Source organism: Moschus berezovskii, chromosome 21 (genome assembly GCF_049115385.1).
Source record: "Moschus berezovskii isolate FMDL1 chromosome 21, NW_MosBer_1.0, whole genome shotgun sequence".
Classification (NCBI taxonomy): Eukaryota; Metazoa; Chordata; class Mammalia; order Artiodactyla; family Moschidae; genus Moschus; species Moschus berezovskii.
In genome coordinates, this window is record NC_142480.1 from 62,081,824 (window position 1) to 62,098,697 (window position 16,874).

At 38.0% G+C, this 16,874-nt stretch overlaps 1 protein-coding gene across 1 annotated transcript in view; it reads right to left on the minus strand.

The window, feature by feature from the left end:
* The window catches only part of LOC129550235 (protein FAM169B-like), a 36,274-nt gene extending 19,726 nt beyond the window's left edge, over window positions 1-16,548 (minus strand). The window contains exon 1 of the mRNA XM_055417727.2: window positions 16,400-16,548. Coding sequence (XP_055273702.2) covers window positions 16,400-16,490 — 91 coding nt within the window. The 5' untranslated portion in view covers window positions 16,491-16,548. The remainder of the gene's footprint in view (window positions 1-16,399) is intronic.
* Between the last annotated feature and the right edge of the window lie 326 nt (window positions 16,549-16,874).

Genomic DNA, 16,874 nt, shown 5'->3' on the forward strand with positions numbered 1-16,874 from the left:
AAAGGTTATCGGTGGGGGTGAGGGGGTAGAAAAGACTAGAATAAGAAGGAGTTTTGGAGAGGGGTGAACTATTCTGTATTTTAAGTATGCTTGTGATTATAAAATTCACAGAACTGGAAAGCCAAAATAGATGAATCTTACTGTCCAGTAATTTCTTTAATGACACTTCAAGTCACACATACCACAATGAACGTGTTTAGAAACAATGTATACTCTTAAATAGATGAAACGAGCCCCCTGTGATCCAATTTATGCAATAAATCTGCACATTTTCTTTTCCTCACAGAATGAAACTATAAACTGCAGCTTCACTGAAACTAAATTAATAGGTATTCTGAATAATGTGAAATTAAAAGACGTCTGCTCCTTGAAAGGAAAGTTACAACAAACCTAGACAGCGTATTAAAAAACAGAGACATCACTTTGCCAACAAAGGTCCATATACTCAAGGCTATGGTTTTTCCTGTAGTCGTGTATGGACATGAGAGTTGGACCATAAAGAAGGCTGAGCACCAAAGAACTGATGCTTTCAAATTGTGCTGGAGAAGAGTCTTGAGAGTCCCTTGGACTTCAAGGAGATCAAACCAGTCAATCCAAAAGGAAATCAACCTTGATTTCCAATATTCATTGGAAGGACTGATGATGAAGCTCTAATACTTTGGCCACATGATGCGAAGAGCCAATTCATTGGAAAAGACTGATGCCGGGAAAGATTGAAGGCAATGAGAGAAAGGGGCAGCAGAGGATGAGGTGGTTATATAGCATCACCAACTCAGTGGACATGAATTTGAGCGAACTCTGAGAGATAGCACTGGACAGAGGAGCCTGGCTTACTGCAGTCCATGGGATCACAAAGAGTCGGATACAACTTATTGACAGAACAACAGCTGACTCATGTGTATACAAATTAATGAAGAGAAATTGAACTGCTGCAAAGTTGTGACGCGTGCCGTGTGCTATGCCCATAACTTGGGTATCGATACAACATTACACAACTTTGTGACAAGCACTAAGGTTAGGACCACGACTGAAGACGCACCATTAACTGTTCTGAACTTTAGATCTATAAACTCCTGCTGTAGTTGATTAAACCACATGTACTCACCAGTGAGTTTTTTCACAAATCATACATGTAAAATAATAAAACACTGTAAATTATGTCTATTCATTATCTAAATTATTTTTTGCTTAATTTACCTGCAGTTTGCTAATATCAACCATTTTTTAATTCATCAGAATAAACTCCTCTCTTACCTTATAGAAAGGGATGGGAAAGCAAAGAATAAAATTTTATGATTCTTCCCAGGACAAAGTCCTCATCAGATGATGGTGGTAGAATGAAATGGCCATGCAGAGTCCCATATATAATAACTATTTGAAAAATAAATTTTAAAAAATCACTCACAGATGCCATAGGGCATTCAAAAGCACATAGAAACCAGAGGGAATTTTAATTTCAAAAAATTGCAAATAAAATAGCTAAAACCTGTGTGTTTGCAGCTTACTGGCCACAGGGCATAACTCAACCCCCAAGGCTACAGAAAATATTGGTAGGAAAAACTGCAGTCTTACCAGCTAAAGGTGTCAAAGATCAAATTTCAGGACTAGGAAATTTTTAGGCAGCTAGAAATTTAAAGGCAAAGTGTCAACATGGAACCACAGAATGAATGAAACCCTAATTCAGAGCAACTGCCGAATTCCTGGCTCATAAATAATCTACACACAAGTGAAGGAGACCCCAGGGAACCCAACCAAAAGAAGTCAGAAACTAAAGAGGTACCCAGCCTTGAAGGATGGAACTACACAGGGTCAGATCTTTATGAGCCTGATGCTTTTTTTAACCAAGGACATTCCTCAACTGGCAGAAAGCTGAAGCCAAATGGGCTTGAAGGGTGAGGGTACAGACCCTAAAGCCAGCTGAAGCAAGGAAGCCATAGGGGTCAATAGCATCCATGCCCAAATCTTGTCAAACCATCAACTTTGCAGGTACAGAGAAGACCTCTACAGAGCTAAGCTACAGAGGCAGCCATGAGACAAAGTACCAATAAGTAGCAGCTACATATCAAAGGAGACAGAGTTTGTGATTTGAATCCAGGCAAGCTGACTACCTCCCAGATCAAAAATCCTCAAAAACACATACATAAAAATTCAGAGTTGCTGCAATATGTCTGCAACATCTCGTCTTCAACCAACACATGCAAAGAAACAGGAAATTGTGACCTATGGTCATGGAAAAAAAGAAAGGTTAATAGTCAAAAGAAAATGATTTCATTTTTCTCACCATACAGTTCAGCCCCTTTACCCATTTCACCCTCCCCCGTCTGCCCCTTCTCCTGTGGTAGCCACTGCTCTGTTCTCCACATCTAACTGTCCTTACTAGGTTTGGTTTGCTCATTTACTTTGGGTTTTTGTCTGTTTTTATATCTCCCATATGAGAAATTATGCCATATTTGTCTTTCTCATTTATTTCATTTAGAATAATGCCCTCAAGGTCTACTCATGTTGTCAGAAAGGTCAATGTTTCATCTTTCATGGCTGTATAGTATTCCATTGTGCATATATGCCACATCTTTGTCCATTCATCTGCTGATGGGCACTGAAGTTGTTACCATATCTTGGCTATTATGAATAATGCCATGATGAACATAGGGATGCCTATATCTCTTTGAATTAGTGTTTTCATACTCTTTGGATACTCAGATATAGGACAGCTGGATCCATTCTGAATTTTTCAGTAATCGCCCAACTGTTTTCCATAGTGGCTACACCAATTTACGCTCCTACCAACAGTATATGGGAGCATACGAAGGTCTCCTTTTCTCCACATCCTCTCCAACCCTTGCTATTTCTTGCCTTTTTGATGACAGCTATTCCAAGAGGCATGAAGTCATATCTCATTGTGGTTCTGATTTGCATTTCCTTATAATTAGTGATGTCAAACATCTTTTCATATGCCTGTTGGCCATCTGTATGTCTTCTTTAGGAAAAAAGTCTATTTCAGATATTCTGTCCATTTTTTAAAACCAAGTTGTTTATTTTCCTGTGGTTGAACTGTATGAGTTCTTTATATATATTGTATATTAACACCTCATAATATGTACATTTACAAGTATCTTCTCCCATTTGGTAGGTAATCTTCTCATTTTGTTGATGATCTCTTTTGCGGCTGTTTCTCTTGCCTGAGGAGACATATCTAGACAGGGATTGCTAAGATCAAAGTCAAACAGTATACTGCCTATATTTTATTCTAGAAGTTTTATGGTTTCAGGTCTTTCATTCAAGTCTTTAATACATTTTGAGTTGATTTGGGGGTATAGGGTGAGAAAGTGTGTAATTTCACCTATTTCCATGTTGGCTGTCCCCAACACCATTTACTGAAGAAACAATCCTTTCCTCATTGTATGTTATTTGCTCTTTTTTTTATAAATTAATAGATTTTATATGTGTGAGTTTATGTCTGGGTTCTCAATTCCATTCCATTGACCTATGTACATTTTTCTGCAAATACCGCCCTGTTTTAATTGCTATACTTTGTAAACAGAGTGTGGAATCAGAAAATCTCTGTGGAATCAGAAAATCAGCTGGTCTCTCCAGATTTGTCCTTTTTCTCGGGATTGCTTTGGCTATTTCAAGTCTTTTGTGGTTCCATATAAACTCTAGATTTTTTTTGTTTAATTTCTGTGAAAAATATTCTTGGTATTTTGATAGGGATTGCACTAAATCTGTAGATTGCTTTAGGTCATATGGACATTTTAACCATGTTAATTCTTCCAATTCATGAGCACAGAATATCTTTCCATTTATTTGTGTCTTCTTCCATTTCAGGTCTTTTACTTCAGGGTCAAATTTATTCCTGGGTATTTGATCCTTTCTGTGGCAATTATAAGTAGAATTGTTTTCTTAATTTATCTTTCTGCTAGCTCATTGTTAGCATATAGAAACATAGAACATTTCTGTATGCTGAATTTGTACCTTCCAACTTCACTGTATTCACTAATTATGGCTAATAGTTCTTTGGTAGAATCTTAAGCATTTCCTATATATTAATATAAAATCATATCATCCACAAAGAGTTTTACTTCTTCTTTTCTAAAATGGATACCTTTCTTTTCTTTTCCTTGCCTAACTGCCCTTGCTAGGACTTTCAGTACTATGTTAAATAAGAGTGGCAAGAGTCTTGTTCTGGTCTTGTCCTGATTTTCAAGAGAGAGCTTTCAGTGTCTCATGACTGAGTGCGATATTGGCTATAAGATTACCAAATATGACTATAGTATGTTTATGTATGTCCCAGCAATCAAGATTCCCAGGAGAAATATCAATATCAGATATGCCAATGACACCACCCTTATGGCAGAAAGTGAAGAACTAAAGAGCCTCTTGATGAAAGTGAAAGAGGAGAGTGAAAAATTTGGCTTAAAACTCAACTTTCAGAAAACTAAGATCATGGCATCTGGTCTCATCACTTCATGGCAAATAGATGGGGAAACAGTGGAAACAGTGACAGACTTTATTTTCTTGGGCTCTAAAATCACTGTAGATTGTGACTGCAGCCATGAAATTAAAAGACGCTTACTCCTTGGAAGGAAAGTTATGACCAACCTAGACAGCATATTAAAAAGCAGAGACGTTACTTTGCCAACAAAGGTCCATCTAGTCAAAGCTATGGTTTTTCTAGTAGTCATGCATGGATGTGAGAGCTGGACTGTAAAGAAAGCTGAGCGCCGAAGAATTGATGCTTTTGAACTGTGGTGTTGGAGAAGACTTTTGAGAGTCCCTTGGACTGCAAGGCAATCCAACCAGTTCATCCTAAAGGAAATCAGAATATTCACTGGAAGGACTGATGCTGAAGCTGAAACTCCAATACTTTGGCCACCTGATGTGAAGAACTGACCCATTGGAAAAGACCCTGATGCTGGAAAAGACTGAAGGTGGGAGGAGAAGGGGATGACAGAGGATGAGATGGTTGGATAGTATCACCAACTCAATGGACATAAGTTTGAGTAAGCTCCGGGAGTTACTGATGGACAGGGAGGCCTGGCATGCTGCAGTCCATGGGGTTGCAAAGAGCTGGACATGACTGAGCGACTGAACTGAACTGAACTGAACTGATGTTCTTTCTACATCACTTCACTGAGAATTTTTACAAGAGGATGTTTAATCTTATCAACTGATTTTCTACGTCTACAGAGATAATTGTATGTTTCTTATCCTTCAATTTTTTTATGTGCTGCATCATGCTGACTGATCTGCATATGTTGAACCATTTTTAAAATATTTATTTATTTTTGACTGTATTGAGCCTTAGCTTTGGCACACAGGCTTAGTTGCCCCATGGCATGTGGGCTCTTAGTTCCTCAACCAAGGATTGAACCTGTGTCCCTTGCATGGGAAGGTAGATTCTTAACCACTGGACTGCCAGAGAAGTTCCTACATTGAACTATTCTTGTGTCTCTGGAACAAATTCCATTTGATCATGGTACACAAACCTTTTAATGCATTATTGGATTTTCTTTGCTAATATTTTGTTGAGGATTTTTACAACTGTGTTAATCAGAGATATTGAACTATGTTCATCACTGTGTGTGTGTGTCTATATGTGTGTTGTGTTTGATTTTTGTATTAGGGTGATGCTATCCTTGCAAAATGAGTTAGAAAGCATTCCCTTCTATTACATATTTTGGAAGAGTTTGGGAAAGACAGGCCTCAAAGCTTTGAATGTTTAGTAGAATTCACCTGTGCAACTGCCTGGTTTTAAACTTCTGTTTGGTGGGAGCCTCTGACTACTGTTTCAATCTCTGTACTAGTGATCAGTCTATTCAGATTTTTTATTTATTCATGAATCAGCCTTGGACACTTCTTCAACTCTAAGAATCCGTGTATTTCTTGTAGGCTGTCCAATTTGTTGGCATAGAGCTGTTCATAATATTCTCTTGTAACCCTTGGTGTTTCTGTGGTATGCATTGTTATTTCTCCTCTTTCGTTTCTGACTTTATTATTTCTTTCCGTCTACTGACTTTGGGCTTTCTTGGTTCTTTTTCTTCTGGTCCCTTTCAGTATAAGTTTAGGTTGATCTTTAGGATTTTTCCTGTACCTCGAGGTAGGCCTGTTTTGCTACGAACTTCCCTCTTAGTGCCCTTTCGCTGCATCTTATACTTTTTGGTATGTTGTCTTTTCATCTTACTTTAATCTTCAGGTAATTTTTTTATTTCTCCTCTGACTTCTTCACTGACTTCACTCAGTAACACTTTGTTCAGTCTCCACTTATCTGTGATTTTTCCAGCTTTGTTCTTGTAGCTGACTTCTAGTTTCCTACCATACCACTGTGATCAGAAAAGATGCTTGATACAATTTCAGTCTTCTTAAATTTACTGAGATTTGTTTTGTGTCCCAACATATGGCCTACCCTTGAGAAAGCTCCATGTGCACTTGAGAAGAATGTGTGCTCTGCTGCATTTGGATGGAATGTTCTGTACAAATCTATCCAGTCCATCTGGTCTAATGTTCCATTTAAGGCCCAGTTTCCTTGTTGATTTTTTGTCTGGATGATTTAGCCATGGATGTAAAAGAGATGCTGAAGTCCCCCACTATTATTGTGTTGCTTTCAATTTCTCCCTTTAGGTCTGTTAACAATTATATGTATTTTGGTGCCCTTATGGTAAATGCATATGTGTGTGTGTGTGTGTGTATCAACCACCGTAATGTTTTCTTGATAAATTGTCCCCCTTATCCCTTTATTTTTACATACCACCCATTTTGGTCTCTTGGTAATTTTTTTGACTAAGTCTATTTTGTCTGCTATGAGTATGGCTTCACCCACTTTCTTTTGGCTGCCATTTGCTTGGAACATCATCTTTGCTTAACCTATGTTTGTTTTTAGAGCTGAAGTGAGTCTCCTGGAATCTCCAGTAACAAATTGCTTCTTGTTTTTCAATCCATCCCGCCACTCTGTCTTCTGAGGGTTGAATTCACTCATTTACATTCAGGGTAACTATTGACGGATGGGGACTTAGTACTGCCATTTCACCTTTTGTTACTGGTTTCTCTACATCCTTGCTGCTGCTTTTTCTTTGTGTTCCAGCCGTCATCTTGGTTTTGTGGTTGTCTCTGATATTTTTTCACAGTTTCCTCCTTTTTTATGTTTCATACCTCTGTTTTAGATTTATGTTTTGTGGTTACCATGAGGTTTGTATAAAACATCTCATAGATACAATAACCCTTTTTCTGCTGATAGCATCTTATCTTCATTTACCTATAGGGCTCTTGTCCTTTCCCTGCTTCTCCTTCTCTATTTTTGTTTTTTTCAAATTATCCCTTTTCATGTTGTAAGTTTTTTGCCAAATTGAAGTGGCTCTAGTTATTTTTTTTCTGATTTTTCCTCTTTAACCTTTATGCTATAATAAAATGTTTAAAACTGATTCTGATAAACAGTTATAATTTTCTGACTCTATTCATATTTATTAACTTAGTTTTCTGTCCTTTTACCTTTTTGGTTCTGGTAGAAAAACTCCTTTCAACATTTCCTGTAAGGCACATCTAGTGTTGGTGAACTCCCTCAGTTTTTATTTATCTCAGGAAGTCTTTATTTCACCTTTATATCTGAGTGATAATATTTCTGGATAAAGTATTTTCAGGTGACGTTTTTTATCCTTCAGTATCTTTTTTTTTTTTTTTCTGGGAGGTGGGTCATGGAGGATCCTGCTGTGGTTTATGTCAGAGAGTGTTTTGCCCATGTTCTCCTCTAGGAGTTTTATAGTTTCTGGTCTTACATTTAGATCTTTAATCCATTTTGAGTTTATTTTTGTGTATGGTGTTAGGGAGTGTTCTAGTTTCATTCTTTTACAAGTGGTTGACCAGTTTTCCCAGCACCACTTGTTAAAGAGATTGTCTTTTCTCCATTGAATATTCTTGCCTCCCTTGTCAAAGATAAGGTGTCCATAGGTGCATGGATTTATCTCTGGGCTTTCTATTTTGTTCCATTGATCTATATTTCTGTCTTTATGCCAGTACCATACTGTCTTGATGACTGTGGCTTTGTAGTAGAGCCTGAAGTCCGGCAGGTTGATTCCTCCAGTTCCATTCTTCTTTCTCAAGATTGCTTTGGCTATTCGAGGTTTTTCGTATTTCCATACAAATTGTGAAATTATTTGTTCTAGCTCTGTGAAAAGCACCGTTGGTAGCTTGATAGGGATTGCATTGAACTTATAAATTACTTTGGGTAATATATTCATTTTCACAATATCTATTCTTCCAATCCATGAACACGGTATATTTCTCCATCTATTAGTGTCCTCTCTGATTTCTTTCACCAATGTTTTATAGTTTTCTATATATAGGTCTTTTGTTTCTTTAGGTAGATATATTCCTAAGTATTTTATTCTTTTCGTTGCAATGGTGAATGGAATTGTTTCCTTAATTTCTATTTCTGTTTTCTCATTATTAGTGTATAGGAATGCAAGGGATTTCTGTGTGTTAATTTTATATCCTGCAACTTTACTATATTCATTGATTAGCTCTAGTAATTTTCTGGTAGAGTCTTTAGGGTTTTCTGTGTAGAGGATCATGTCATCTGCAAACAGTGAGAGTTTTACTTCTTCTTTTCCAATTTGGATTCCTTTTATGTCTTTTTCTGCTCTGATTGCTATGGCCAAAACTTCCAGAACTATGTTGAATAGTAGTGGTGAGAGTGGGCACCCTTGTCTCGTTCCTGACTTTAGGAGAAATGCTTTCAGTTTTTCACCATTGAGGATAATGTTTGCTGTGGGTTTGTCATATATAGCTTTTATTATGTAGAGGAATGTTCCTTCTATTCCCACCTTCTGGAGGATTTTGATCATAAATGGATGTTGAATTTTGTCAAAGGCTTTCTCTGCATCTATTGAGATAATCATATGGTCTTTATTTTTCAGTTTGTTAACGTGGTGTATTACATTGATTGATTTGTGGATATTAAAGAATCCTTGCATCCCTGGGGTAAAGCCCACTTGGTCATAATATATGATCTTTTTAATGTATTGTTGGATTCTGATTGCTAGAATTTTGTAAAGGATTTTTGCATCTATGTTCATTGGCAATATCTATGATATTGGCCTGAAGTTCTCTTTTTTTGTGGCATCTTTGTCAGGTTTTGGTATAAGGATGATGGTGGCCTCATAGAATGAGTTAGGAAGTTTACCTTCCTCTGCAATTTTCTGGAGGAGTTTGAGTAGGATAGGTGTTAGCTCTTCTCTAAATTTTGGTAGAATTCAGCTGTGAAGCCATCTGGACCTGGGCTTTTGTTTGCTGCAAGATTTCTGATTACAGTTTCAATTTCCATGCTTGTGATGGGTCTGTTAAGATTTTCTATTTCTTCCTGGTTCAGTTTCTGAAAGTTGTACTTTTCTAAGAATTTGTCCATTTCTTCCAAGTTGTCCATTTTATTGGCATATAATTGCTGATAGTAGTCTCTTATGATCCTTTGTGTTTCTGTGTTGTCTGTTGTGATCTCTCCCTTTTCATTTCTAATTTTATTGATTTGGTTTTTCTCCCTTTGTTTCTTGATGAGTCTGTCTAGTGGTTTGTCAATTTTATTTACCCCCTCAAAGAACCAGCTTTTAGCTTTGTTGATTTTTGCTATGGTCTCTTTTGTTTCTTTTGTATTTATTTCTGCCCTAATTTTTAAGATTTCTTTCCTTCTACTAACCCTAGGGTTCTTCATTTCTTCATTTTCTAGTTGCTTTAGGTGTAGAGTTAGGTTATTTATTTGACTTTTTTCTTGTTTCTTGAGGTATGCCTGTATTGCTATGAACTTTCCCCTTAGCACTGTTTTTACAGTGTCCCACAGGTTTTTGGTTGTTGTGTTTTCATTTTCATTCATTTCTATGCATATTTTGATTTCTTGAATGATTTGTTCGTTATTCAGCAGTGTGTTGTTCAGCCGCCATATGTTGGAGTTTTTAATAGTTTTTCTCCTGTAATTGAGATCTAGTCTTACTGCATTGTGGTCAGAAAAGATGCTTGGAATGATTTCAGTTTTTTTGAACTTACCAAGGCTAGATTTATGGCCCAGGATGTGATCTATCCTGGAGAAGGTTCCGTGTGCGCTTGAGAAGGTGAAATTCATTGTTTTGGGGTGAAATGTCTTATAGATATCTATTAGGTCTAACTGGTCTATTGTATCGTTTAACTTTTGTGTTTCCTTGTTAATTTTCTGTTTAGTTGATCTATCCATAGGTGTGAGTGGGGTATTAAAGTCTCCCACTATTATTGTTGATTTCCCCTTTCATACTTGTTAGCATTTGTCTTACATATTGTGGTGCTCCTATGTTGGGTGTATCCTTCAGTATCTTTAAAACATCATTGTCCTCCTTCCTGGCCTGTAGACTTCCTGCTGAGAAATCTGCTGATAGCCTCTGTGAGTGTTTCTGGACGTTATCAGCATCCCCTCACCCCTGGCTGCCTTTAAAATTAATTCTTTGTCATTGATTTTTGATAGTTTTGAAATAGTTTGTCTTGAAGTTCTTTTCTCATTGAAGCAATTAGGTGTTCTCTTAGTTTCCAGGACTAGTACATCCAATTTCTTCTGCAGGTTTGAGAACTTCTCAGCTTTGATTTCTTTGAGGAATCTCTCTGCTCCCTTCGTCTCCTCTCCTTTTAGGGTACACATTACCCTCGTGTTTACCCTTCCCACAGAGCTGGATAGCTCTCATAGAACGTCCGCATTTTTTATGTCTTATTTATCTCTCCTCTAATACTTGCATCATCTCTAGATTTCTGTCTTTGAACTCACTACTTCTCTCTTCCATATGGTCTGAAATATTTCCAGTGCTTTCTAATGCATTCTTTATCTCATTTATTGAGTTCTTCAGCTCCAGAATTTCTGCTTGATTCTTTTTAGAGTCTTTAGTAGTGCATTACTTCTGATCACTAATTTTATTCCTGAGTTCACTGAACTGCCTTTCTGAGTTTTCTTGTTGCTCAATGAATTTCTTCATGACACGTCTTTTGGATTTTTTGTCAGTTAAATTGTGATATTCCATGACTTTAAATTTGGCTTCTGGAGAACTGTCATTTTCCTTTTGTGGTATGGTGTTACTTTGGTTCTTCACGGCGCTTGATGAGCTGTTCCTCTGTCAGTACATCTGAAGTAGTATCTTTCTGCTTGATTCTGATTCAACAGGGCAGAAATTCGGTCTTTTGTTTTCCAGTAGGTGGCGCAATAGCACAAGTTTATGGTTTTCCTTACCTGCTGCTGCTAAGTCGCTTCAGTCGTGTCGGACTCTGTGCGACCCCATAGACGGCAGCCCACCAGGCTCCCCCGTCCCTGGGATTCTCCAGGCAAGAACACTGGAGTGGGCTGCCATTTCCTTCTCCAATGCATGAAACTGAAAAGTGAAAGTGAAGTCGCTCAGTCGTGTCCGACCCTTAGCGACCTCATGGACTGCAGCCCCCCAGGCTCCTCGGTCCATGGGATTTTCCAGGCAAGAGTAGTGGAGTGGGGTGCCACTGCCTTCTCCTGAGCTGCCTCCAATTACATTTGTGAATTCGTCCATTCTACCCTCTGCCACTTCTGTCCGAGGAGTGGCTCTGCATCCTCATCCTCCTTATTGCTTCTTGTGTCTCCAGGGGCCACTGAGGCCTTCCTGCTGCCAGTGTCACTGGGCTGTGCTCTCTTCCCTGGTGCCCAGGATTCCCGAGTTGCAGACTCCCTGCCGCAGGGGAGGACACTGGTGGGAGGGAGTCGGGGTCGGACGGGCACCTCAGAGACCAGGGCTGCTTTCCCTCACCCCCCTGTTGCTATCTGTTCTCTGGATGATGAGCTCAGCTCCCACAGCCAGGGAGCCAGGCTGCTGTTCCCTAGCTCTGCCTTCCCTCTGCGTTCCAGTCCACCCAGCTTTAAATGTACAGACGTGCAGAATCTTCCACCATACTGGTGTGTTGAGCAGAGGCACTTTTGCTGAACTGCAAATGCTTTACTGGGTGTAGACTGAAGGGGAGCTTTTTATTACACCAGGTTGCTGATGTCACTCTAAAATAACTGATTTTAAATAGGTCCAGATGTTGGACTTGGCAGACAAACAACTCAAAATGACTTTACAAATATGCTCAAAGAATTAAAGTAATTCTTTAAATTAAAAGGAAAGATATGCTCAATGAATAGAGAATCTCAACCAGAGAAATAGAAACTATACATAATAGAAATTGTACAAGGTCAAATGTACAATAACTGAAATCTTTAAATAGGCTCAACAACAGTTTGGAGATGGCAGATAAACTTGAATAGAGATCAACAGAAATTATCCAACCAAAAAAAAAAAAAAGAGGGAAATGTTTGAATAAAAATGAACAAAATTTCAGAGACCTACAAAACAATATAAAGCACCCCAACATATAACTGGAATCCCAGATAAAGAAAAGAGCATAAAAATTTGAAGAACTAATCACCAAAATCTTCCCAAATTTGGTAGGAAACTTAGATTCAAAAACCTCAACAAAGCCCCAAAAAGAAAAACAAAAATAAAACACTCCTAGAAAAATCACAGTTAAACTGCAAAAAAGCTAAAGACTTGAAAGCATTCAGAGAAAAATGCCATGTTATGTTTGAAGAACAACAATAAATTAATTGCTGACTTCTCACTGGAGACTATGAAAGCCCGAAGATACTGGAACAATATATTCAAAGTTCTGAAGGAAAAAAGGTATCACTAACTATTCTATAACCAGATAAACAACACTTCAAATATGTAAGTGAAATATAGACATTTTCAATAAACAAAACCTGAGAGACTTTATTGCCATCAACTCCCTACAAGAAATTTTAAAGGAAGAACTTTAGCCTGAAGGGCGACTGGAACCTATATAAAAAAATTTTAATGGTAAATATCTGGATAAACATTTCTAAATTACATATTTTTTATTTATGCCTTTAAAAGATATAAGTCAGTAGCAACAGGTTTATAACAAACATCTAATATATCAACACAACAATAGCACTATGAAAATATATAATAATAGGTACACAAAAATATACTATTGCAAGCTTTCTATATTTTACCTTAAGTAATTCAATATTCACTCTAAGTTAATCTAACTTTAAGATGCATAGGTAATCTCTAAAGCAACAACTTTTAAAAGTACAAAAATATAAAGCTAGAATGCCAAGAAAGAAATTAAAATGAAACAGTAAAAAATCTGATTAAAACAAAATGAGACAGGAAAAGAAGAAGAGAGAAAAACAAAAAGAAACAGAAGACAGAAAACAAATTGCAACAGAGAAGATCTAAGTACAACCATGTCAATAATTAAATAGAAATAGACTAACATTCCAATCAAAAGACAGAGCTTATTAAAACTAAATTTAAAATCTAAGACCCAATTTTATGCTGTCAACAAACTCATGCTTTAAATATAAAGACATAAATGACTAAAAGTAAAAGGCTAGGAAGAATATATTCTATGCAAACAGTAAGCATAAGAAGATGAAGCGGCTGAATTAATAGCAGAGAAAATAAATTTCATAGCAAGAGGTATCACTGAAGACAAGTGGAGGGCCACTTCATAATGACAAGAAGGGCACTGCATCAGACAAACACAGCAGTTATAATTTAGGTGTGACTAATCACAAAACTCCAAAATATGTGAAGTACAATATACACACAATACAGACAAGTAAAAGAAGAAAGACTTCACAAAGACAATCACAAAGACTTTAACATAATCCCTCAAAACTTCACAATCAGGTAAAAATATTAGTAAGAATACTGAATGACAGTATCAATCATCTTAATCTAACTAACGTAAAAAAAAAAAAACATGAAACCCAATACCTGCAAAATACACCCACTCTTTCAAGTCCATATGGAGTATCTACCAAGATAAACCACACACAGGACTATAAAACAACTCTTGATAGGTTTCAAAATATTAAAATGTTACAGACTGTATGATCTTACTGCAACAGAATTAAATTAAAAATCAACAAAAAATAAAACATCTGAAAGTGCTCACAAATATCTGGAAATCAAAAACTTACTTTTAAAGAAACCATAAAAATCATAAAGTAAATTGGAAAATATTTTGAGCTGAATTATAACGAAATTTGGTAAATGATAAATTAGGTTGCACTAAAATTTAAAACTTCTGCGCTCTGAAAAAATTATTATGCCAAAATGAAAATGTTTTCAAAATATATCTGATTAAGAACAGACTGCTGAAGTGACTTAGCAGCAGCAGCAGCAGCTATAATGCTCAGTAATATTAATAAGAAAACAAACAACCCAATAAAAATATAGGCAAAAATATCTGAACAGACACTTCACCAAAGAAGATATATGACCATCAGAAAAGCACAAGAAAACATGATAATACCATTAGGAAAACACAAAATCAAAATTAGATATCAGATACCAAACTGCAGAATTACTAAAATTAAAAATACAACACCGAGGACAAGCAAGCATGTGAAGTGACTGGAACTCTCAAACCCTGATGATAGCAAAGTCTATATAACTATTCCACAGGAATACTTTTATTCTGGCTCTCCAAAAAACAAGCTAATCCAGAAGTAAACAGTAAAAAAAGAAATGTTTTTGTCAGAAAAATACTTTTTATTTACTTAATTTTCTATTCATTTGATACTTTTTAAACTAACTCAGTTTCTGGGTGACTAACAGTCAATTGCCACTTAAAAAAAATCAGTTCATGGGTGAAAACAACGAGACCTAGTAAGCCGCTTCAGAGAAAGTGAATGTGAAACTGTTAGTCAGTCAGTCGTGTCTGACTCTGCAACACCATGGACTGTAGCCCACCAGGCTCCTCTGTCCATGGAATTCTCCAGGCAAGAATACAGGAGTGGGTAGCCATTCCCTTCTCCAGGGGATCTTCCTAACCAAGGGAGTGAACCCAGGTCTCCCACATTGCAGGCAGATTCTTTATCGTCTGAGCCACCAACGAATCCCAAGCAGAGAACTTTCCATCAGATTTGTAGAATTCATGAGAAACGAAGAGGAAGCAGAAATGCAAGCACTGAGTCTGATCTGCTTCAATTCAACAGCTTAATATCCTCCTTCCACACCACAGTTCTGGGTCTGCCTTGAGATGAGTGAGACATCACACCCAACCTCTGCTTGATTCTCTTGGAACAAAGTCTGGGATATCACAGAGACCAGCAGCAACAGCAGCACTGGGCAAGACCAAGGTCAAGTTCTTTCTGCCCCTAAACCGTGGCTCACACATCAAGTTCGATTCTGTTAACACTTCTCGTTACTATTAGTAGGACATTTATAGCACAAAGGATTTTGCCACAAACTGAAGACAAGCTGTGTGGTAGAAGATAGCAACAAACAAGTCTCCCGAGAAAGAGGAATTACCAAAATACTTCCTCTTTGAGTAGTCTCCAGATGCCTTGGTCTATCTAAATGAATGACTAAAGAACACAGCCACCCCAAGGAGTGAAACAGTACATCAAAATCGAAGGCCAAGCGGCTCTCAATGACCCAAGGAGCTGACAGACACGGTGCCTCTGCCTCTATGACTGACTCTGACAAATAATGACCTACATGACTTGTTTGCGTGAGACACAAGTTGTCTCACACCACACCGAGGGAAGGAAAAAAGTGAGAAATGCAGATCTATTCCATCCTGGACATGTGGAACAGATACACATGTGAACACAGCTCAAAACCACAATAGTAGCCTTTGTATCCCCAGGGAAAAACACTTAGCTAAGACAACAGCATATCTGTGGTAATGTACTTGGAAATTTTATTTTTGCTAAAATTCAGAACTTTGTAAGAATTAAATGATAGGGCTTGACCAGCTGGGTCAGAGATGTTGACAGAACTTTCAAAGTCAAAGAAACTATTAAAGAAAGCAATGTTAAAGAAAAGCGTGATCCCTTAGACAAAATAGCACAAGTTCCACACACCCTGCTCCTCACCACCCCTAAAAATAAGTCCCAGGACTTTACCCTAACCTCGCTATCGTGGCCGACCTCCCTCTTTTCTGAGGTAATGTCTATAAATCTTGGCATCCAGTGTGCCTTTGCACCACGTCAGCTATTAGCAATGGTGTTTTTCCTGACAGCAAACTGGTAACATTAAAGAAAAGAATAGCATTGTGCTTGCAAAGTCATTTTACAACCATTAATGACAATGACCATTTTACGGGGGACATGGCACTACCTGGGAACCCAAGGGCCATAACAGAGCTTCATCCTCTTTGCCAGTAAAACGAAAAATGTGGTGAAAATGAAATCCATACCTTGGGCTTATTTACATGACAGCTGAATTAGTGACACTTCTCGCTCCAGAAGATTCTCTCCAAGGAACGTCTGTGCTCAGGGCGTCCTCCGAGCAGGCAGGCACCCGAAGCCTCCCCACAAGCCTGAAGGGGTGGTGGCCCCACATGCCCGCACGGCCCTCACCTTTCCTTTTGGTTGTGTAAAATCCAACAGCTGCTCCATCTCGCCACAGAATCTTAGCCTCCTCCTTCACAGAGTGAGGTAAAAAAAACATGTCATCATCATCCAAATTCCTTTCTAGTCTTCCAAAAATAACGACGTTCAGAATGAAAAGCACAATCCTTTCCCCAAATGACTGAACCTTTGAAGGAAAAACAAAAAGAACATCTAAGTGAAACAAGAAGGGAAAGTCAGACACAATAAAGTCAATGCTTGGAATCAACCCACACGCCGGGGGCCAGGTGTGGGCTCCCCCACCATGCAATTCTTATCGTGCTTGAGATCCAAACTGGGGGTCACAGTTTCTCACAGAGGTTTTCTCAACCCTGGCCTTTCACACCCACCCTGGCCTCCAGGAGCAGGGGGGAGGGTCAGCAAGCCCTCCTTGGTCTCCAGAGCCACAGACGTGGAGTATGAGGAGACAGAGAACAATCAGTCA